The 24,459-nt window shown below is 34.2% G+C and overlaps 2 protein-coding genes across 2 annotated transcripts; one reads left to right on the forward strand and one right to left on the reverse strand.

Annotated features, from left to right (window-relative positions):
* Positions 1-1,019: 1,019 nt before the first annotated feature.
* Positions 1,020-6,964, reverse strand: LOC128232308 (zinc finger CCHC domain-containing protein 17-like). Its single transcript, XM_052945790.1, has 9 exons — positions 6,794-6,964; positions 5,981-6,038; positions 5,640-5,740; positions 5,244-5,329; positions 4,230-4,333; positions 3,085-3,218; positions 2,721-2,840; positions 2,125-2,169; positions 1,020-1,476 (listed from the first exon to the last, which is right to left on the reverse strand). Exons 1-9 carry the CDS (start codon positions 6,899-6,901, stop codon positions 1,435-1,437), a joined length of 798 nt encoding a protein of 265 aa, XP_052801750.1. The 5' UTR covers positions 6,902-6,964; the 3' UTR covers positions 1,020-1,434.
* Positions 6,965-15,636: 8,672 nt separating this feature from the next.
* LOC128230604 (uncharacterized) lies at positions 15,637-24,386 on the forward strand. Its single transcript, XM_052943021.1, has 8 exons — positions 15,637-15,980; positions 16,743-17,156; positions 19,921-20,010; positions 20,973-21,209; positions 21,638-21,667; positions 21,993-22,262; positions 22,860-23,078; positions 23,264-24,386. Exons 1-8 carry the CDS (start codon positions 15,896-15,898, stop codon positions 23,956-23,958), a joined length of 2,040 nt encoding a protein of 679 aa, XP_052798981.1. The 5' UTR covers positions 15,637-15,895; the 3' UTR covers positions 23,959-24,386.
* Positions 24,387-24,459: the final 73 nt, after the last annotated feature.

The following is a 24,459-nucleotide window of genomic DNA, read 5'->3' on the forward strand; positions in this document are numbered from 1 at the left end:
GCTTTTTTTGATTGTATAGAGTGCGTTGAGTCCGAAGCACTAAATAGAACGACAGAACGTAACCGGAAACAGTTTGTCATATGGCGTCATAAAATAGCGGGAAAAAATAAATAACTTTATAGTTGAGTTGATTTTTAACGTAAAATTGAAACGCTAATGACAAGAGTATTTTAACATATATATAATAAATTAACTCTTTCAACATGTTCATCTAAGGTTGGTCTGTTGACACAATAAAACGAAAACAGATTAACAATTTTAAATTTACAAGTATATTTTATACGGGATCTTTGGGTCGGAGCATATCCGTATATGTTGCGTTCATCGGATAGTAATCGCATTTGCAGAACTGCCGTTCATTTAAGGAATGGAAGTTGAGGTGTAAATATTATTGATTGAACACACTTCTGTAATAAAGTTAGGACTTATTTCGCTAGCAAAAACGTTTTGAGAACGCCCCCAAAATATTTGGTTACCGTAGGCCAAATGGGAATGACATATGAATAAGTAATACTGGTTAAACTGAGGAAAGTTGTCAACTGCGTGCACGTTAAAGAACGAATGGGTTTATTCGGAGAGAGCACGTGGCGTCATTTCGTTTCGCGCACCGTTTGTAATAAGAGTTAATACTTTGTCGTAACAATACGTTTAACTGTTATAACTGAATCCACGTAGGTTATTTTCCACACCGTCGACCACAATGATCACAAGTACATGGCGACACTCGAAGATATAATTATCTATAACACATTTAAAGAGTTTTGGTTAGTGGTCACCAAGCCGGACATGTGGGTTATAACACCGGGTACTCCGGTTTTCCCCACAACACAAGACCACACTTTCGCGCAACATCGTGCCAACGAGAGTGACTAAGTATAACTTTCTTCGCAATCGTTGTAAAAATATTATGTTTAAACTAAAAGAGCTTTTTAATATAAAGACATACATGTATTTCTTTTTGTTGTAAGAATTTAGCGTAAAAAGAAATTATGATTTTAATTAAAGTTCATTGAGACCGGTTATATTAAAACCATTTATTTAGTACATTTACACAACACAACCCTCCATTTTCCCATAGTCCATAACGGCCCGAATAAAGTGCATACATATATACATGTATAGGAGGGCTGTTCGACAGGTTTATAGACTATACTAATATATTTTTACGGAAGGTCAGTTTACCAAAACGAAATAAAACAATAATTTTCTATGGAAGGTCAGTTTAGCAAAACGAAATAAAACATTATTTTTATGAGCAGAATACCTAACATTTATTATGTTTAATTTCTGCAAGGCAAAGCTTTTACTCAAAAAAGTCTAAGAGATTTTTGAACAGCCCTCCAATATACGTCATCACCATTGGCTGCATATTGTATTTGTTGATCTTAATACATGAACTGCATCCCTTGTTTATCCTGTTTGTATCAAAACAGTTCATCCACTGCTTGAACTACTGTGACGTCGCTCCCTTCTTTCCTGAAAACATGGGATTTAAAGATGCACTCTTACTCCCAAATAAGACTTACCACAATTAATATTTTTTTTAATATTCCAAAAAAGATGAATACATGTCAAAACAATGGTTCTTATGAGTGTTAGCGAGTTTAATTTGAAAGAAAGGCGCAGAAAACACGGTATTTTTACCTTATGAGACTATAGTAGATCACAGTAAATCTTTTAGCATTCACCAATCATTTAATAGTTTTGCTTTTCAGCTATTGAATACACGGTAACAGTTTTGCTATTAGTAATAATATTTTACATTAATAAATTATTTTGTATATTATTTAAGTAGTAGGTTTATCACTCAGAAATTATGTTTGTTATAGATGTGTATGTATTTATGTTGAATAAGAGTGTCACTTTAATAAATATATGTTGAAAAAGTACTGTACATTGAATCGTTTACTGAGAAACAGTTAAGCAACAAAATTTGCTCATTTAATGAGCTTTACTGGTATTTGCTCAACTTTTAAATTCCTGCGCGGATTATATACTATAATATGTCGAAATAGGTATGTTTAAAGTAAATTAGCTACGTATTTTCGATATTACGTATAGTCTGAAAACAAGGTTAAATGCAATGTTGTTAGACATTATATAATATTCTGATGAGACATTAACCTTTTCCCTCTTCCGGTCACGCCTTTCTTTGTGGTGTTTCTTTTTCTGAAATGTAATTTCATAACAAACGTATGTTCGTACTGTATAGATAAAATATACTTCATGTAAAGCATGTGATCAAATAAAAATTATGAAACGTGGAGATCGCCAAAACTAATTATTTACCTTACTTTTGAATGACATGCAATTATCTGTAATCGAACAAATTACCTAAAAAGAAAAGCTTCCAAACTCTTCACATTATACCTGTTTATAACGCTGATTACACCTCAGACAAGTGTTCATACTCCAAGTAGTAGAACGCGCTCATTTAAATTATCAATTGAAATATGGAAACATATTAAGTACATCACTTTAAAGAATAAGTGTTTCCAAGAGATATAATAATTCCAAATTTTCTACTTCAGTTAAAATCTGAACTCATTTCTGTAAAAGAGCGACCTAAAAGTTATGTGTCCCGGTGTGACCAAAGTTTCATTTAAATATTTTGAGTTATGCCCCAGGTTAAAGGTGTTTCTCGCCGACGCCGACACCAAGAATATGGCGGTAAACTGACCCTAAATAAAAGATCACATGACCACATTACTCAGGCATACCCTATGTCTAACATCGTCGTCACTACTGGAATCTGAACTTGAACTTGAGCTGCTGTATCGCTTTGTCTTCTTCTTTCTCTTTTTCTCTTTTTTCTTCTTCTCCTTCTTGTTCTTTTTGCTCTGTGTTCAATAGATCGTCCATTAAATCATTGCTCTGTGTTTAATGGATCGGCACTATACTGATGTACTAACTATGTGCATTAGCTATAAACATACTTTGATTTTTAAATGATGTTTTTTTTAATAAAAAAATAATTGATGCTTCATATACTTTACTTTCAACTTAAAAGCAGTTCCATGATCTGGTTTACAAGGTAAACAACTGTTTCTTAATATTTTATATCTAGTCTATATATCACACTACCTTTTTCTTTGGTGACGATTCTGTATCTTTCTTGTGAACATTTGAAGTCCCCACTTCGTGCATATAGTCGTCCAGGTCAGGTATCAACTCGTACGATGCGTCCCCGGTCTTAAAACAGTCTTGGGCTAAATGACCTGTTATTTAACAGATGTGTCTTTTCTTATAATTATACAGTTTGTTGTTGTTTGAAATGACTACTGATTTCAATTCACCGGTAGTATATAACTATCATTAAAACAAGTAGTATGAATAATTATGTAAAATTAAATGTTGAGCTTCATATAATACAGTCAAAACTTCAGGAACAAGCCCAGTCGCCGAAAAAATAACGATGAATCTGTTTAAAGGCACAATGTCAAAGACCAACATACACTTAACTAGAGACACAATATGCACAAAACAAACAGGGACAAAGAACAAACAAAACAACAATGGCACACCGCGCATGCGTCGAACTATGGGGGTCATCATACTAACAAGAGTATAATCTAAAATCAAGAATTTCAGTTAATATTTAAACCTCTTATGAATTCTACCTTGGATCAACAACTAATCCTACTCCCAGACTCTAGTAGCAAAATCCAATGAACTTTGCACAGACTGATCATTTAAACTCTTAGTTTCGAAATACATACCATAACTACTGAGAAATGATCATTAGAATACGCGATCGTACAATACGTGAGTTGATACGATTTACCTTATATATTTATCCCTTCAATTCAAAACCATCATCGGCACCCCAGCGTATCATAACCTATATGATACCCTGGGCAAATCAGCTGTAAAATCTGTACTTATGAATTATTAATTAGGTGAAATCCAGCCACTTGATAGGTCGCATGAGACACACCTCATGCGGTGCGGAAATGGCCGAGAAGTTACGGATGTAATCTCGGTTCGAATAATCCAATGAGATCACGGCTTACAAATCGTTTAAGGCAGGATATTGTTAAATATGCCGATAACTCGTCACAAAGGAGATTCTTTCCTCTTTGTTATCGGTTATTTCATTGGTCGGAAAATGCTTATGAATATTCAAGATTTACGAAGTTCCTCTAGCCAATTTGCCCACGGTATCATATAGGTTATAATATGCTGGGGTGCCGAGGATGTTTAAAACCGACTCTGGCGACAAGTCTTACCCGTGCCCCCACATTTCTTGCACGTAGTATCGAGTACAGCATCCAGGACAATCTTCTCTCGCCCTGGTCGGTTTCCAAACTGTTTACGCCTCTGCTCATCCTGACTGGAAAACAGGAGAGTAATAAATAGTGCTGATGCTATTGTTTATATTCACAATATTTGCGATAACTCAATGATCGACCGCGTTATAAAGTGTAATTGTATATTATATGATTTATCTAGTACTTGAGTTTTATCAGGAAGGTTTTATGAAGCTCGGACTGGTGATACATTATCGAGAGTTCTATGTACCGACCGGAAGTCAATCGATCGAGATTATTTGAGTTTTGATAATAAACACTGTTTCAATACGATCACATAAAGGCTAGGAGTAGTGATTATTAAAAGTCTTAAGTCTGGTTTTAGACTCAAGACTCAATATGGCAAAACTTCATTACATTGTATTTTCCTTCTATCGAGGCATTGATGGTGAACATTGCTGAAATTTGATACTATTTGAATGTTTTAATATTATTTATATATCTGTTTGTAAAATGAATGGAATAAATATGATTTTTTTGTTCCTTAATAAAACTGCTTTTCTGCATCTGAGTCTAGACTTGGACTTGAGACTGTTCGAAATCATGGCCCCAAGCATAGCATAACGCCAGCACTCGTCTGTTCATTATAGTTCATTTACACTCGAAAAAGGGAAATAACTCTTCATATATTTATGCCAAAGTTACGGGTTTTGCTTCACATGCGCGTATGGACTTTGGAAACATGTGGACTATCCTGAACGGGTTTGCAAAGATAAAGGTTTTGCACAACGATATTGTCGACGACAACACCGACAACGACATAGCCGACGACGACGCCTTAAACGACATTGCTGACGACGTCTAAGCCAACGACACAAATGGTAAGACAACACCTCGTTTATCTATCTGTGAAAAACAGCAGAGCTAAACACCTATATTTGTATTATTCAACTTTAAATGATCTGTTACATCGGAACTTGTTATGCAATTTACCTAAGCTCTATGTTATTTGGATCTTGATCCTGGCCGGTAGTTTGGTTGACACTTTTCATTGCAAGTCCTATCTTATCACCATCTTCCTATAGTATAAAGAAGACCACCAAATAGTCAAAACTCATAATATAAATGTATGATAAAGAATACATTTTGTCAATATATTCAAGACTTATTATAACATTATTATTCGATTATAAAAATAAATTACAAAAACAAATTGTGGTCCATGGTAAAAATGATACTTTTTCCCACTGTCGCAAAACTTAATCTTTACTCTGGCATACCGTATATAACATCGTTTAATTTCCATGTGGCTTTGAAACATGTATAGACTATAGATATACACATAAAGATACCTTGATTTAACATGGATACCGTACATTACATACTTACTTGAATTGATATGACTTTACAGTAAACATATTCCCCTCTTGCAAACATGTCACTAGGGTCGTCCACCCTACTTTTCGATATCTGCGATTTGTGTACTAAGCCTGAAACGCATAGCAAACACAAAGTAAGAGCTGAAAGAGCATGTAATTCATAGTAGGCATATTTTAGAAGGTACATAGTTCTTTTTATGCATTATTTTTATAAACCTTTTCACTGACTAACATGCTATGGAAGACATTTATCAAACCATTAACATTTTTACAACAAACTGATGGTGTATACAAAAGCTTGATCATCTACCATTATGTCTTACCTCAGAAAAGAATAAGGAAAAATGTTACCTTGTCTGTCTGTTCCTGGAATTTTGACAAATATCCCATACTCTTTCACAGACGCAACCTGAAAGTAATTTATAAACCTTATGCAAAAATGTTAGCAGTCATATAAATATTGTAATTTTGACAGGTATCAAAATTTTATTATAAGTTTAATGGCTATCAATCTTATCGACTTTAGAGATTGACACACAAAAGTATATTTGCTATAGAGTATGACAAGTTTCAGGCATGGCAATAGTACTGAAAGTCATACACCTGACCACAACGAACAAGTTTTTCATCATAAATTTCAAAAGTTTAATATCTTATATTAGTTTGTGCATAAATTCAACATATTATATAGTAGTGTAATTGTCTTAAAATAACGCTAAATTTATATTAATGTTTAACAATGTCTGCGTGAAATCGGCTTGTACTATATACATGTGTTCAAGTACATATTATCAAGAAATTTTACCAGTTTGATGACTGATGTCTTTTAAACACATATGTGTGAAACTAGTTCTGTAAATATGATACTTCAAACATGTTTAACTCATATTTGTCATTTAGAATAACATTTAACCTCAAAAGTCCTAGCCACTGTTTTCAGGAGTTCAATCACATACACACGTATGGTACGGTGGTGTACGGCTTTTAAGTAATAGCCTATGAATTATCTTAGCTATCCTGGTTACATTTATAATCACAGTCGAATAAAAGATTAAAGAGCTTGTAGTAACATTATAGTTTTCATCAAAACCTTTGTCAAGTTATCTGCAGATGTGAACAGATGAAAAACCGACTATCCGATAACCCGTACACTATTTTTCTCACCTCACAATGAAATACTTTAAACATAGGTGGCACGGGTCCCTCATTCCTTCGTTTTTTAATCGGACCTTCTTCATTATCTTGACGCCTTTCTGGTGGACGTTTTGACATTTTATCGGAATTTCAGATCGATTGACAATCACCACACTTTATTGTTTACAATTTTGAAAATGACAAAAGTTTAGACAAGGGAAATAACTGGTAACAAAATGGGATAAAAGCATCAAAGGGAAACAACCATAAAAGTCACAATAGGAATTACTATATATATATATATATATATATATATATATATATATATATATATATATATATATATATATAAGTGGAAAAAACATAATCCAGTTATATATATTTTTTCATTAAGTATTTATCTTGATGAATGTTGCAAAAAAACAACAAAAGGAAAGTTTAAGTTACTCTTTTAACAATGTAAACGTCTATGAAAATGAAGAAATGTAACCGTAGAATTCAGTTAATGTTTATTGAAAATCAATGGAAATGTACAATCATATAGAAAATGGTAAAACATGCTATAATCTTACAGTTCCTGTATTTTGTAAATGTATATCAGCAAAATATGGTTTTCAATATTGACTTTTACAGGGGCAATCGAAAATATTGTTTATGTTACAGTAATATGCTCATTACCAGGTATAGTTATGAAAAGTAATTGGACGGCGATACTTTCTGGCTCAAAACTTGTGGCCAGGGCACGCGGGATAAGTTATGTTTTACGTTTTTGGGACATACAAATGAAAATGGAGCGAGCGGACGAACTAAAATAAAATAAGAACGGGGAAAAAGTGTTAACGGTCATTATTGTTTTATTTACAAATGGCAAATTATGCGTCCAAATACATCAAGCGAAAGATATTCAGCCACGGTATTTTTCAAATGATATATAGTTGTGCATAAATGCAACTTTATAACACAATATAAACAATTTCTTGAAAGTGCTTACGTCTTTTTTAACAGGGTTAAGCTAAGCTCACTATTGTTGTGTTTCTATAATATAAACGAATATTACTTCTCTAAGAATTTTTAGGCGTTATAGAGAAAATATAATTATAATAATTGCAAAAATCCGTTTTTCATTTATTAAAATCGATCTTAAGAATGAATTTTGGCTAATTGAAATAAGCTTCTATAGCCCGTTAAGCTTAAAAAGTTTCGAGCAATTGGGACCTGAGTTAACGAATTGCCCCATTGTCAATGACGTCACGAGTTGATCACGTGATCACAGCGAAATCCTAAATGACACGGCGTTGCTAAGGACGTCATTTATTGCATCGGGTCCAAACTACTCGACAGCATTTTTCATAGTATTTTAATATTATTGCATAAAAAACTTGAGCAAACGATGGGGAAACTTCGGGAGTGTTTCCGCACATGTTTCCGCGAATGTTTCCGCGCATTCTTCAGAACGTGTGTAGTTTTCGATGATGAAGACAGTAACAATCACGCTGTTGTTCTGGTAAATAAAGCAATTTTGTCACTGAGTAAAGAAGCCTATAAATATATTACGAAATTCTCATGTGAATATCAAGTCAGTAACAATGTACATGTATTCGTTCTTAGTGGTACATCTAATTTAGTAATACGACGTGAACCACGTGTATATGTACCTCAGTACGAAGACCAGCCTTCACTTTAGTGTTATGTTGTGTTATAAGTAGGACATATCTATGTTTATTGTGGTATTTTCTCTTATTTCGTTTTGATTAAGATTGACTATGATATAAACTACTCTCAGGCTCTTTTTAAAGTCCAAGTCCTATTCTTATTTAAGATTTATTTCATTTCTTATTTCAGGATGAGACGCCGAAAAACAAGTCCTGGATTGACAAAGACATGACAGGGGTCACTATTGGAGGATACGTCATTCGACAAAAGATATGCTTTAGCAACTCTTACATTTACCTCGCCAAGACGAGGAGCGTATTTAAATCCCCAGCGTTTAAACTAGCCGCAAAAGTGAGCAGAAAAGATATTGCAGGCGATCAGCTCAGAGAGTACGAACAGTTGAGGTCTCTCCGTCATGCAAACATCATCAAACCAATCGCTTATGTGTCCGCCCCTACCCTTGATGTTATGGTGATGGAGTATGTGAATGGTGGAAATATAGGGAAGTACCTTGATGATCATTTCAAGGATCTTACTATGAGGGTGAAATATGGAATTACATTCCAGGTTATTACTGCAATTAATTTTATTCACGAGAATGACATAGCTCACAACGACATTAAGTTGGAAAATATATGCATGACTGGAAAGGGGTTAATTAAAATAATTGACTTTGGGTCGGCCCTGAAAATATCAACATCGACTATTCAGGACGTCCGAAGAGTTCCGACGACCTTAGAATATCTACCGACAGAGTTTTTTGATAAACAATACACGAGGACAACTTTATACAACATACGAAATATGGATTCATACGCATGTGGCGTAACCATGTTCTATCTGCTTTTCAACAGATTTCCATATGGAAGTCGTGGAAACATGAACAGAAACCAATATGCACGAATGCTACGAAGAGTAAAGACTATTTATCTGGACCGCAATGAATGGCAAATGAAGGACTGTCTGTTCCTATTTGTAGCTAGGAAACTGTTAATACGCAATCCAAGAAGCAGAATAACAGTGAAATCAGCATTCGAACTTTTGTTTAAAAACACTTCTCCTTAAATAAATCTGCCATTCATGTGTACATTTGAATTAGATGTTGCATAATGCCTTTACGTTATTATATATACATTGATAAATAAACTGTAATATGCATTGTGTTTATATACCGATAGAACTTGCTTTACAAGATACAAGATACAATAATCTTTATTTAAAGTTGGTTATATGATGATAAGAAACATTTGCTAACGAGCTTATTTCCGACATGAATTTTACTTTTACATTTTTACATGAACTTACATAACTTCTAAAAACTTAACAATGGACTGGTGACCTGGGAATGAAAGCTTGAATATTTCAATAGGTTGTTTTCGCATTTTTTCATTTACAGGCATTGAGATTAATAAGAGCACTGTATAATTATTGTAATAACCTCAACTAGTTTTCCCAGTTGTACGGCCAGTAGGCACGCGCACGATTTCGCTAGTTGACATACCACTGTAAAACGGTTAGTTCTTTCAAGAGTACAAATTCAAGATAATTCTAGTATACATTTGAAACAGCACAGATTGTAAGTAACATTATTTATACGGGAAATACAGAAAAAAATATATAGTGAGATTTTCTGGAATTTGCAAATAATTACTGTGTTTAATTTGGCAATAAAATTACCAGAATAACTGTATTAAATAGTTTTTATGTTACAGTTTTACCTAAAGTATTTTGTGAAATGTGATTTTAGGGGTAAAATGTTTGAAAACCCAATGAAAATGAGATCTTCTTCAGTTTGCCTAAATCTTTGTCAAATTTTACAATACAATTACCAGACTTAGTCTAACTGTATTTGATAGCAGACATATTACAGTATGATACCTTAAGTATAGAAATGACGTAATTTTGTGAAATGTGATTATTTGGGTAAAATGTTTGGAAAAATAATTGAAAATGAGAATTTCTGGAATTTGCCAATTACTTTGTCAAATTATGCAATGAAATTATTACAATTATTATATTTAAAACTGCACCCTCACAGATTGAAATCCAAATTTAATACAGACAAATTCCAGAAACTCTTACTTTTGTTCACATTTTCGACATTAAAACCCAAAAAGTTATATTACACAACAGATGCTGTGTATATACATTAGATATGTTATGGTGGTACACAATATCTGATAAATGCAGTTATTCCGATATTTCTATTTCTAAATCTAATTTTGATATAGACAAATCCCAGAAATTCATACTTCTGTTTACATTTTTAATCTTTTACCCAAAAAATCACATTAAACAATACATGGTGTGCCTGTACATAAGGTATGTGATAGTGCTGAATACTAGCTATTTAAAAAAGTTATTCTGGATTTGTTTTGCTCCAAATCCAAATTTGATACAGAAAAAACCCAGAAATTCATACTTTTGTTTACAAATTGTAATATTTTACATTGTTCTATACTTTTTTCCACACACACTTAATATCGAACAACACTTATATGCAAAAAAAAATTATGTGCATTTTTTCTGCCTTTATTTGCATTTTCAGCCGCAGAGTCAATGGACTATATTGTCCTCAAGTTGATGCTGCCTTCAATAAGGCATGTTCTTATTGACAATAGTTTACAAGGAACTCGATTTTCCAATGACTGTGCTAATTCATTTAGATCGAGGATATTATTACCGACGCATTCGCAACGTTAACCCTTGGGTGAGGCTGGTCATGTGGTATAGGTTTCCATCACTTATCCCTGAGGTTGTGGGTTCGATCCCCACCTAGGCAACAGTATATTGGCCTCTTAAAAAGGACACAGTACTGGGTTTTGCGCAGGAAACTGACCCGAGAGTTCTTAGCTGTCTTCACAATCGACCTAAAATAAATAAGAATCAACCAGCCCAAACATATTTTAACAATTTGCCCTTCTCCAGTGGAGGGGTTTAGCTTAGAAAAACTTATTACCTTGTCGAAATCATTTGAGAATGCTAATATGACATTATTGTACCTGAGTGTTCTCAAAAGCATCATCTTCATATACGTCATATAAAGTTTTATGATACATACATGCACGATACATGAGATGAAAACTCACGAAAGGAAACAGTTAACTTGCTACCGAGCTGCTGTTTAATTCTTCATTCTTGCATCTAGTAGTGGCATCTCCCGTTAATGGCTTGATTAATGGTGATTTCAGGTTGCTTAATATTGATTCAACACGAGAATATTCTATAAATTGGAAAAGATCACTGGCACCCAACTGTATTGCACCGTTAAGTTGGAAATGTATAGGGTTATGCGACACGCACATAGTCATACGTTGATATTGGAGAGATATACTCAGAGTTGGTTTTAAAAGAAAATGTCAAAAATAAATAATCTCATGGATGTTTATGTGCCGTTACAGCTCGCATGAACACTTTTCATCGTGAGGTATTGTCCTTCGTGGGCCGTCCTACTTGCGGCTAGCACTTCCCACTAATCATGATTCATAATTTGAATGAGTGTGTGTGTCTCTGTGAAATCTAGGCATATATTTTTATCATGGCTAATATCTAGGAAAAAAGGTCACCAGTTCAAACATAAAATAAACATGTAAATACACTAGAAGCAACATGTATACACTCTTTAATCAGAGACAGCATTGCAACACTCTATATTCAGCATACATGCACTCTAGAAGCAGCATGTAAGCACTCTAGAATCAGAGACAGCATTACAACACTCTATAATCAGCATACACACACTCTAGAAGCAGCATGTAAGCACTCTAGAATCAGAGACAGCATTACAACACTCTATAATCAGCATACACACACTCTAGAAGCAGCATGTAAGCACTCTAGAATCAGAGACAGCATTACAACACTCTATAATCAGCATACACACACTCTAGAAGCAACATGTAAGCACTCTAGAATCAGAGACACCATAAAAACATTCTAGAATCAGCATACACACACTCTAGAAGCAGGATGTAAGCACTCTAGAATCAGGGACAGCATACACTATTTTAGAAGCAATATGCACACTCTCTAGGAGCAGCATGTAAAGAAATCTTATAGAATGTTGGAAATATTCTAAAACCAGTTTATCCATGTAAACATTCTAAAAGAAGCATGCAGCATGTTCGCTATCAAGGTTAAAGTGCTCGAAAGTATGATTTTGAAGCATGAATGACAATCCATGTAGTTGTGTTAACAATCTCATGTCTGCAAGCGCGGGTTTTTGTAGTTTATGTATTCTTTCTTAACCAAAAAGAAAATAAGACATTTGTTGAGCGCTACATTTGCTACTGTCTAGAAGTTTTCTGTCAATGGCTTGATTAATGGTAACTTCATAGTTCGCTATATATGGATTCAGCACATGAGTATCGATGTTGACAAGACTCACACTGAACTCAACCTTTTCTTCCATCGTGATGTTGAAAATCGGGCATGTCCAGAGGCATTATGTTGGAGAAACGCCTTCAAAGCGTATATGTAGTTTGTAGTTGGTGATTAAAAATTTTGTTTACCGTCCTATAAGTATGTCTTTTTTGTAATAAAAAAAAACCATAAGTATTCCGACGTCGGACTTGCGTTTGTTTTTATCAAATTATGACCTCGTATATTGTTTCAGAATGCCATATTATAAGCATCTAACTATTGGCCGCTTCTGTAAGAGGCTGTCATTGATATGAGAATATAATGTACACGCTCGGTGATTCGTGACCAAGTGGGCCATTAGTTGATTTAGCAAATCATATGTTAACTCTATTGAATAGTGTCAAACGTCTGGAAAGCTGACAGAACGTTTACAGGGAAATGTCAAATTTGTTTCCTTGAATATTCTTTGTTTAATAGTATTTTTCTTCCCACACGAATATCTTTTTATATATCTTTTTTATAGTACTGGGTAAATTCCATGCTCGTTTGTATATCAGAGACAGTTTGAGTTAGAATGTACGGCATTCTCGATATATATATATATATAGGATTGTCTTTGGTCACTTTCGACCATTGACTTAACTATATAATTGGCAATCGATGGAGCCTTTACTGGTAATAAAGAATGTGGTTTTATCTAATTTAGAGAATGTCGGAGTTGTGGGACAATCCAGATGCCATTAAAATGCTGTATAGGCATGAGCAAACATTTATAAACTCAGAGGATGACTGTGCCGTTAATACCTACAGACTTTAATACCGCAAATCGAAATCAGATATCGTCAGATCTACTTTTCGATATGACATGTTTTAACAATGATTGCGTCAGGATTACAAAACGGGACGTATTGTATTATGCGGTTTAAGACTATTAATAGACATCATTATTTGAATACGTTCATAAGATTGCAACTTTAAGGTTAATTTCAAAGTTAGACGAATAATCTTAAATAAACTGAAAGGAATAGATAATTATAGATGATTACGAACTAAATGGAAATGTGTTGACCAAAAGACCCCGTCTTATTTTATATACCTGTAAAGTCAAAATATCGGATTTCCATTCATTTACTTAAAACTAGCAATGAACTTGCAACAAGAAAGCAATGTTATTATATCCCAGTACATACAGGTTTATCACATACTACCAGCAAACTAGCTAATTTTATTAAAAATCATCAATTTACATTACATATTCTTAATGGCAGGCACTTATCGATTACTTTTTGGGGCAGCCCAAACTATTGTTTTGGATTTGATTTGTATTGCATGTGGACAGAAATGTAAAAAAATGAAATCATGCTTGTCGCGCCTACAGCCTTTCAACGCTTTTAGCGCTTTCAATACAATCACGATAATAACCCCATTCACCTTGTTTCATATGGAAAATACATTTTCAGTTTTGTTCCCTCATGTTTTGTACAATGATTCAATCACTATTATACATGAGTACATAGTTTAAACCTTCCCAAAGACAATCTACGTAATATAGATGTCTGCGTGTGATTTTAGTTGAATGTCGAGTACTTGCAGATTGCAGTCTTATAAATTAGGGATACGAGGCTTTCTACTTTATTTCCTTTGAAGTTGATTTGGCTTAAATGAGGCTTACACACCTTATTTTACTTTTATAATTGACAAATGTTAAAATCTTGAAGCCCGGTTTACCCCTCAGTCTTGTCATGTCAACACGAATACCCCAACATTTACCCAGGCATCGACCTTGTGTAATTCTTGTTTATGATGTCTTAATTGTTTATTACTGAGCTTTTCAAGTCGGAATACGCAACATTTACTGATTACGATGTTCTAATATGTATATTATCTGTGTTGTGGCGTTTTTCTCGTTCAGTGTTTGTTGAGTGTTGATCTTTGTGTGTTTCAAGTAGATCGTGTCTGTAGATTCCATTGTATCATTAATGATATTTCACGTTTTGAAAAGACGACACTGTATTACACTGTATTTTCCAAACATTCGATTTCTTACCGCGTATTTAAATATGATACAGAATGTCAGGTTAAATGTGATCGTCCAGATACATTATATGTAATGAGTTGTAATACAAAATCTGCACTCATTGTTAACAACGTATAAGCAAAATGGGCTGGCAATCGTTGAGGAAAGGCGTAAATGATTTGATTATCTGTGATTTCAGGTTGCTGTATAATTTATATTTATTCACAGCGAGAATGCAGCGGATTGGAGAAAATGACAAGCACTCAAACCCTGCATCGCTATGATGAAGAGATTGTGGCAGTATGTGGAATATTATGTGTTTCTAAGTGAGGGTTTTAACTTAATTTTTCATGAGGAAAATAACCCTAAGTAGTTTGTGTGTTTCAGTACACGAGAGTGGGACAATATACTACAAAAGAAGGGGGAATCATTAAAAATATTAGTGTTACAATACTTTTATTTCCCAGTAACAGAGATATTTAATGATATATATCTCGAGTTGGAACACAAATTTTTAGATATTGATGCCAGACTTTGTATATGTCCTGATTGGCTAAACACGGTCTGCCCCGTTTCTGTTTTTTTGTCCAGATCTAAATTATTAAGACTCACTATCCAATTTTATTTAACCCTGTGTTCTTCATATGCGCATAATTTTATGTTTTACATAGCTAAAACAACATTTCCTTGCTAACAGTCGACAATCTAGCCATGAAAAAGTAATGCGATCGTTTTGTCAATCTTCTCTTTGTTGTATTAATCATGCGTTTTAGTCACACAAGTAACGAGCTGCAGACATTGCAAATGGTATTAATAGTTTTTAATTACTAAATGTCTGTTTTCCTGCTGGACGCCCATTCGCTTGAGCAGAAATCGCAATAGTTCCCGTATCGGCGCATTCAAGCTGCGGATCAATAAGGTACTTGCAGATCAGAGACAGTCATCGGCATATGATAGCCCTGCTATTTGTGATGAAGATCGCTTTAATTGTTTTCGAAGAACTTTGTCATTCGTATGAAGCACTGAGTGTTTGACATTGCTTTGTAATAATATCTCGGAAATAACTCGCCGTCGTCTAAAGGCAAATAATTGTGTGAGAGATGCGGCCTCCCGTGGTAGTGTTTGTTGTTTTCGGTGTGGCGCTCTGTTTGGATGATGGATACCGATCTTTTGAAAGAACAGGAGGTACATCTTTTTCTTACATTTTTATGGAATTATGACTTAACAGATTTGTCACAAGCTCATTGTTATTTTTATTTGATATGTTATGTATGTCTGTTATTCATGTCGGAAAATAGCTCATTGGGCTAATGTTTCTTGTTAACACATACCCGACTTTAAATAAAGGTTCTTGTATCTTGCATCTTGTATCCTGCTCTTCTTAATATTTAAACGCGAAAAGCCGAATAGTGCCTTTCCGTTATACATTTTACCTCCAATGGTTTTTATTTTCCATCTCGTCGATGTAAAATGTATATGTTATTTGCCATAAAGGAGGTTTAAAGAATTTTATCAATGTAGTCCGCTGATAATTTACTTTTTCAAGCTTTGCAAATATTAATGAAATATTTAGCAATGTTTTGAAATTGTATGGGTGAGAAATGAACTCTATGAACTCATTCCTGATATGACGCTACGTTTGCCTCTTGAGAAATGGTCATTTTATACCCTTTTTAGGCATATTATGATATCTTTTGTTTGGGTGTGAGATTAGAATATATTCAGCTCGTGAACACCAAAAGTAGCTATTTGTGCATTACATCTTTTGATGCACACTCAGAGGTATATACGTCCATCTTACATTGATTCAAAAAATTATCCTCTGTTTAAATTATATATAATTTGCTAAAACATATTTTAATGTTAAACGTTTTGTTTTTGTAAATCGAATGTGTTTAAAAAGGAGAAGATTTCAACTTTGTAAAAAAAAACGTTCGTTTCATTCAGGTGAGTCGTTCCTTCAAAATGAGGAGGACCAAACACGAAGTGAACATGACAAACGGAGCGTTGGCTGGCATTACGACTACGCCATTGCACGCCACCCACCACATCACCATAGCATCGACAAACAACGAGAAGACACGCGTGAGTCTGACGCCTTAAACAATGACGTCGATATAGACGGCGATGTCGGTATAATGCTGGATAACAAACATGATGATAATATTGTCATAGACGATATGGAATCGGAATTTATAACACCGATTCCGTTTATATCAGCAATAAACGTGGATATTGAAGACGTGCAGCCGACGTCAGAGACAACGGATGACGAAGAGATAACATCGGGGTCGGGTTCAGGAGAATACCTACTCGTAGAAGACGCCACAGATAAATATAACTCAACTAACGACGACAATGGTAAGTTGATAACTATTAACTCAATATCATACACCAGTCGTAGAAATATGCTACTTAATCCGTTGTTTAATGGTCATCGAAATGGTATTTGTTTATTCCAATACTTACAATGTTAACTATGTGCTCGTAGAAATCTTCAAACTTGGCGTAAATGTTAACATAGGTGTTTTGGCTTGACATAATGTTTAAGGTCATTGTTAAATGTTTGTCTGGTGGGCTGGTCCCTGTAGTTTCCATTGTACGTAAATATTTTTTTTCTTAATTTTGTTCATTGGATTTAGTTTTGGGATTTCTTTACCGGCGTATGTTTACATCAAGCAGAGTATGAATAATTGATTAAAGGACTCGTTTACAGTCGTAGAAGTATATTTTTCAGAAATCGAAGCCAGCACAAAATCTATAGAACTTAACTTTCTGTATAAATAATTAACTTGATCAACCAGTGAAGACATCATTCGGGCCATTGCTTCAAGTGTTTGAATGTCTGAATGCCTTTGTTCGTAATAAACCATTTACACGCAAACACATGCATGCAATGAAGTGTAAAAGTCCAACAGAAGTCCACCAAAACCACATGTCTATAAATGAACGTATAAAAAAAGAGAATGGCGCGAGTACATATAAATTTGTTTCGAAGAATAATTTCGACCCATTGTAATAGCTTGAGTTACTTCATTTTTATTGTCGTTTTTAATCGTCGTCAACCAAAAAACAACAACAACATTCCATTCGTACGTGCTCGCTTTCGTAACCCACATTCGTCGTCCGCACCCGCGTTTTAAAATCAAGACCATATTTCATGTGTCCACAAAAATAATATTGAAAATCATTACTTTTATGTATAAATGCCATTTGGTTATTAAAAGGTTTTAAAAAAGTTCAACAATCACAACATTTATGATACAACTGTCTGATATTCAATTATAAAATGGCTTTATTAAAATGTGTAGTTTTGTGAAAGTTAAGTTCCACGTATGCTTAGCCTTTTGATAATTAATGCTATTTTATTAATTGTTCATAAAAAGAAGTTTTGCCACTATATCTACATATTTTTCAAGCTTTACACTGTCCGCTTATGTGTCTGCGTCCGTTAAAATCGCGCAGTGAACGGACACGCTACATATGCGGATCTAACGCGAAAGTAAATGCGAACGCATTACATTGATCTAAAAGAGTTTGTACTTGTTCAATTTTAACGTACGCGTAAAGCGTACGCGGACGATTTTGAATTGAATTAACGGCCTTAACATATTCAAAATAGTCATATGACGGCGTTACTCAACTTCAGCTTATAAAGGAAATTGAAAGATAGGATTATAAAACGATCATACAAATGACAAAGATTTTATTCATTGCTAAAACCGAAGAGAATGATATTAAAATATATAATATTACGTTCAAAACTTGAACAGTTTACAAGATGACTAAAGATGTTATATTACTAGATAAAAAAATCAGCTCATTGATGAAAAATCCACACAATAATAAGATTCATAGAAATGAACGTTGTACTTTTTTAATTCTATGATCTAGAAGTCGAATTTCATTTTGTATTAATATGTACTTGTTATAATGATATCAGAAAAAAAATATATTAAGAAATATGTTTTATGTTAGACCGAGCAAATTTATAGAGCAACTTTAGTCTGGAATTTATCAAAATATATAAAACTATATTTTAAAGATAGAAATTCCAATACATAAATGGATAACCTTATATCAGCTCATTCTCTTATTCATTTATTTGGCATATAATTATTTTTTCGCGGACGGCAAATTATTGATATCGATTTCCTGACATTTCATGTATCTAAACGGTTTTATGTGACATGTTGAACTCCTGTTTTATATATGTTTTTTTATATTCTATGACTATCTTCTCGGCCATCATAAACAACATCTGTGGGTAAACGTCAAATAGAATTATGTTTTGATGCGTCTGATATACTGCTACTTTTTCATGGAGAGTGGGATTTAAAATAAATTGGCACATGTGCTCGAGGTGTCGAGTTCTCTTACAAGCCAAGGTCATACTAACATTTACACTATCAAATAATGGTTTTACATTTCCGGGCTGTAATTTTGTCATGCAGGGATGGAACTTACTGTCAGAATTACTTGACACACGTTTTCAATACATCAAGGCGAAGAGCCGCTTGCAATACCCATGTCCCTACCTTAAAAGTCAAGGTCACACCTTATCATGCATAGAGGGATTTTATAATTATTTGGCACGTACTTATTCAATACAAAAAGGCGATTTGCCGCGTGCAACACGAACGACCTTACACGTGCTCGGTACATAAAGACGAGTCGCGTGGAATATCCAACTCGCTCTTCTTCACTCATTCACACTTGACGACAACCATTATTGGGTCCGTCATATGCCTATACTTTCTATAGCCCTTTGTATGCAAGCATTTTAGTAATTGCATAATCTTTTGAGCTGGATGGCACTTCGGGGACATTCGTCACTTATAGTGACAGCTCTAATTACATGTTGTTTTCTTAATGTACTTGATACTTATATATACTATTACAACGCATATACATGTATGTAGCAAAAACGGTAACTCTATATTAAATATTTAAATGTGCTTGCAATTTGACCAACTAAAAATAACGGACAAGCGTATGTTTACATCTACCTGCATCCTAATAATGATTAAACTTGGATAATGGAGGTTTTAATATGAATATTTCAGGACGTACTTTCAGTGTCATTCGTATTATTTCAGTCTTTCTTTCAAATATATTCTTGCAGATGATTGGATTATTCGGCAAGAGGAAACAACGAATATTTCTGTTGACACAACGGAAGCTTCGCTGCCTCCTATCTGCGACGATCATTCAAGTAAGCAAAGATATCCAGACTTAGGGCGTTTTTGTTGGTAATAAACTAGTGTTTTGTTTTAAATTGGTTTCAAGAACTTTGGATATACCGAAACTGTTTTTCTTTGAAACTCCAACATTGTATGTTAAAACACCATTTAGTTAAAACAGGCAAACAACCATATGCGGTGTAATTGTTCTAAAGAAATTCAGAAATAACGGATACATGCAGAAGCTACATCATGTTGTTAAAGCTGTACACGAACATATGCATTTGTTATATCAAGCAAAAGTTTCGAAAAAGGCTTTTTAAACCGCCGAAACCCTTGAACCCAAAACTGAAACTAGTTTGGTACACAAAAGGCGTAGGTAAAGCTTATAGTGAATCGACTCAAGCTGAAATTTTAGTTTAGTTGCAGTTAAAAGTATTAAACTAACTGCGGTCGGAATAAGACCTAATCCTCTACTTTTGTGAAAATGAATAGATTTTAAAGAAAGGTTAGTAATCAGTTTTCGTATTAAGAACAAGTCCAAATTCTTACACAAGTGCTGGTATACAAATCTTCCAAGAAGCGCTGCTTAATAAAATCCAGTGTTAGAGCAAACCACCCGGAAATGTTTTGGCCAATACAGGGCTTGCGGGCTTGAGCTAATTTCGACCACATTTAGTTCTAATACTTTATTCTCTAACAGAAGCTAATTGATACGAACTGATCAATCAGACTAGGATATACATGCTTTTTGTAATTTTAATTGTGTATAACCATTTACAATTATCTTGAATTCAACTATGTTTGTGAACAGCAACCAGTTACTGATTTCTACTCAGGAAATTGAAGCAATCGGGTTTCTATAAGGCATTGTTCAACTTACGCCGCAATAAATCTAAACGAATATAAACCAAAATTATTAAAATAATGTATAGGTTTAACTATGTCTTTGTATAAACGTTATTAATACTTCGCTTATTCATTATCGTTTCAGCATCTTGGTCGTCTTGGTCGCCGTGGATAGAATTAGGAAACCATGATGTCCGGTTTAGACGTTGCCATGGCAGCACGAAATTCACGTCTTATGCAGACAGCTGTAATGGCGATGCGGTTGAGGTCCGTAACTGCATTCGTTCTAATGGACGCACTTGTCGGATGGGAACTGGGACATTAATTGAAGAGTTCAGGATGCAATGTCATGGCCTGGATCTTGACGATCTGCGGTATATAGGTATAGCTATCACGCAAGCTTATCTCCATTGGCACTTGAACTATTCTATTCATTCACAATTTGATTTTATAAAAGCGTTATATCTTGATAAAATGAATTGGAATTATGTTCATGCTTTCTTAATTGCGCATTCGATTTATATGTTTATAGAAATATTTGCTTGTTATTAAACGTTATATGGACTTTATAGATGTTTTAGATTCATGATTTTGTATTATTTAAGGCAGACACTGAAGGCTGCCATATTGTTGTAAGCGTTAGAAATGTATGAACTGAGTGAACATATGCAATTTTCTAGTGCACTTTTCGTTTACATGGCTATTTTATCTAAAACGTATTTGATTATATTAAAGTCTTTGTTACCTTGCGATATATTTAAAAAAATATTTCTTAATATTTTTCCTGGACTATGTATTTCTGTCTTGCAGATAAGATTTGGAGCCCAGAGACCACGGGTGGTAAGAATAATTTCATAACAGATTGAAATGACTTTTCGATTAAATGAAGATGATCGATCTCCACTCTGGCAGTACCAAGAGGACAATTTTCACAATATTTGATAGCAAAATGTGTAATATTTAGATGTTTATGTGCTGTGTGGTTTTGTTTATGTATTAAAACGATAATGATATTGGTGCCATGTGACAAGGATTTGGTATGATATGGTTTCTAATGCCGTCCATTTCTTCGTTTGAAATATCTAATAATATATTTTTATCAATATTACAATATCACAGGTCGGCATTTTCAAGTTTACACGCCATGGAAATTCTAATATTTCAGATGATTGCGAGTTCACTCTGTACGACCTAAAATACCAAATTGCGATTGGTGAAACACTTACATCGAGGCAACTGTATGACGCAGATCCGTTTCTCTGGTGCTTTTCTAAGGACAAACATATATCATTCCACACTCCAAAACATCGATGCAAAAACATTTTACTCGCTTTTTGCAATGACCATTCTCCCTGTGATAGCCCTCCGGAGAGTCGGGAAATTCCGAGCGGCGTGGCTGGCTTGAAGAAAACGTGTTGGAAGAGCTTCGCCATGGGTATTCAGTGATAATAAAGAACTATTAGCTTTTAAATAGAATTTCAATGTTGGCATTCAATGTCGTAAACAGTACAGAAGTTCACTCGTTAGATCGCCTGAAATTTCTGTAAAGCAAACATTTGATTGATATTTCTGTAAAGCAAACATTTGATTGATATTTCTGTAAAGCAAACATTTGATTGATATTTCTGTAAAGCAAACATTTGATTGATATTTTTCAAATCATAAAATCTTATAATGCCTTTAAAAATAATGAAATACACTAATTCACTTTATAATTGAGTGTTTAACAATATATTTAGTGTTCCTTTATTCTACGCTCACTCGTTATTTATCAATTATATTAATTGAGAACTAAGTTTCATGTGTTGAAATGATGAATTAAAGATTATATATGATTGCTGTTTCGCAAATTAAACCAATTACTTAAAAAAATTGCCATTTTCTTTTTTTATTTAGCGTTAAAGCCGTTCTCGAAAAAAAGACAAGAAATGAATAATGGAGCTATTGTGACACTTAATCTCGATATATAAATAAACAACAAGGATAACATACCGCGGATTTTCTTTCATAATTATTTAACATTTATTTTCAGGGGGCATATTCCCTGAGGGACTACCTGTCGCCAATGGCCAGCAACTACTCTGCCAAAGATTTGACAGAGATAGTCTTTTTGGGAAAGCGTTTGGTCACAAGAACGTCCATTACACGACCTTATATAACACGAACCTGCGAATGCCTGTTATTTCCATTGCTTCTGTGAGGTCTTTTGGCGATGAGAAATGGCCATTAGCACCGTTAATGGTTGAACGAGGTATGTTGGATATTTTTTAGAAAATTTCAGTGTATTTTGATTTCAAAATGTTCAATAGATTAAATTGAGTTATTAATTATGTATTCAACAATAGGAATTGTGAATTTTATAACGCTTTTGCGCTCTGATTGGTGCTTGCATAAAACATATTAACTTTTAGACTCTCTTTGAAACGTTTCTTTTAGGTCTCATTCAACAACAGACGTCCAATTTGATATCCTGGATTTTCAAAGACAACAAGAAAGGTATTGTCCCAATTACAGAAATCGACAATCGATGTGATATTCTTACAAGCTGCATACTAGGAACGCACCAAGCCACTCCCTCGGATTTTGAGCATGCTGGATACGAACCAACACCACTCGTACCTCCAGAACTTGCTGGATCCGACCTTGCAGCGCAAATATCAACGTATGCAATTACCAACACAGTACCTTTGGACCAAACAGTTGTTCCATTTTGGAAGAACGTAATAAAAGGCGTCCGTAACTACGCATCGAGTTCGTGTAACATTCCTTATAGATCATACGGTCGGGATTCAGAAGAAGACGTTCAAGATATGCCCGCGATGCATCTGATATCTGGCGCAGTTGTTGGAAAGGATGCTCGTGTTAAAGTGATCGGAAATGACGTCACTGTCCCAGAAATGATATGGATGGCGGCATGTTGTTCACAGGGTGAGAAGATCCAGTCATTCGGAGTATACACATACAACAGTTTTGGTCAAAAACCCGCATTTGTCTCCCTTGATAAACTTCAACTACTATTGCAGTCCTTGTACTTTAACACTGATGATGTTATCAATATAGAATTGTTTCCAGCGTTTGAACGAGTATGCAAGGACCTTGACAATGACGTGTCCCTTTATGTTAATATTTAATACATAACTTGAGCACACCGCTATGATACGTTTTGCTTTTTGGTTGCTGAAGCTAAAGTATTATTATATTTGCTTACTTGGTAAGTCCAGTGACGTACTTCTTTAAGCATTTAGTTTTTTTTTACTGTACTCTGCTTTCCATATTGACCTAATTCTAGCTTTCATTACCGCTTATGCAGTAATAAAATCCCTGCAAGCTGATATCAACTCTCGACCGGTATTCCAAATTACCAAATGAGCATGAATATACATTTTGTTCAACTAGAGTGAGTATTGAGACTGACATTTCTTAGAAATAGATTTTTTACAAGAGCATATATAGGATACTTTAGCGTCTTATTTGTTCACGTTTATACTCATCGATCTGAGATATAACCCCAATAAAACATCTTTGTCTACATATCAGGATTTGTTAAGGCAGTAATTAGTTTTATGTTATGTACAACTTTTAAGTAATAGCTTGTAAACACTCAATTACGTATTTAAGTCTAGAGTAATTCC

Source organism: Mya arenaria, chromosome 4, assembly GCF_026914265.1.
Source record: "Mya arenaria isolate MELC-2E11 chromosome 4, ASM2691426v1".
Classification (NCBI taxonomy): domain Eukaryota; kingdom Metazoa; phylum Mollusca; class Bivalvia; order Myida; family Myidae; genus Mya; species Mya arenaria.

Coding starts and splice junctions, on each gene's coding strand:
- LOC128232308 (XM_052945790.1), bottom strand. CDS start 6,901: ATGTCAAAACGTCCACCAGAAAGGCGTCAAGATAATGAAGAAGGTCCG. Junction 5,741..5,980: donor TCCAGGAACAGACAGACAAG/GTAACATTTTTC, acceptor TATGCGTTTCAG/GCTTAGTACACAAATCGCAG. Junction 5,330..5,639: donor GTAAAGTCATATCAATTCAA/GTAAGTATGTAA, acceptor TTTATACTATAG/GAAGATGGTGATAAGATAGG.
- LOC128230604 (XM_052943021.1), top strand. CDS start 15,896: ATGCGGCCTCCCGTGGTAGTGTTTGTTGTTTTCGGTGTGGCGCTCTGT. Junction 15,981..16,742: donor ATCTTTTGAAAGAACAGGAG/GTACATCTTTTT, acceptor CGTTTCATTCAG/GTGAGTCGTTCCTTCAAAAT. Junction 23,079..23,263: donor ACCGTTAATGGTTGAACGAG/GTATGTTGGATA, acceptor CGTTTCTTTTAG/GTCTCATTCAACAACAGACG.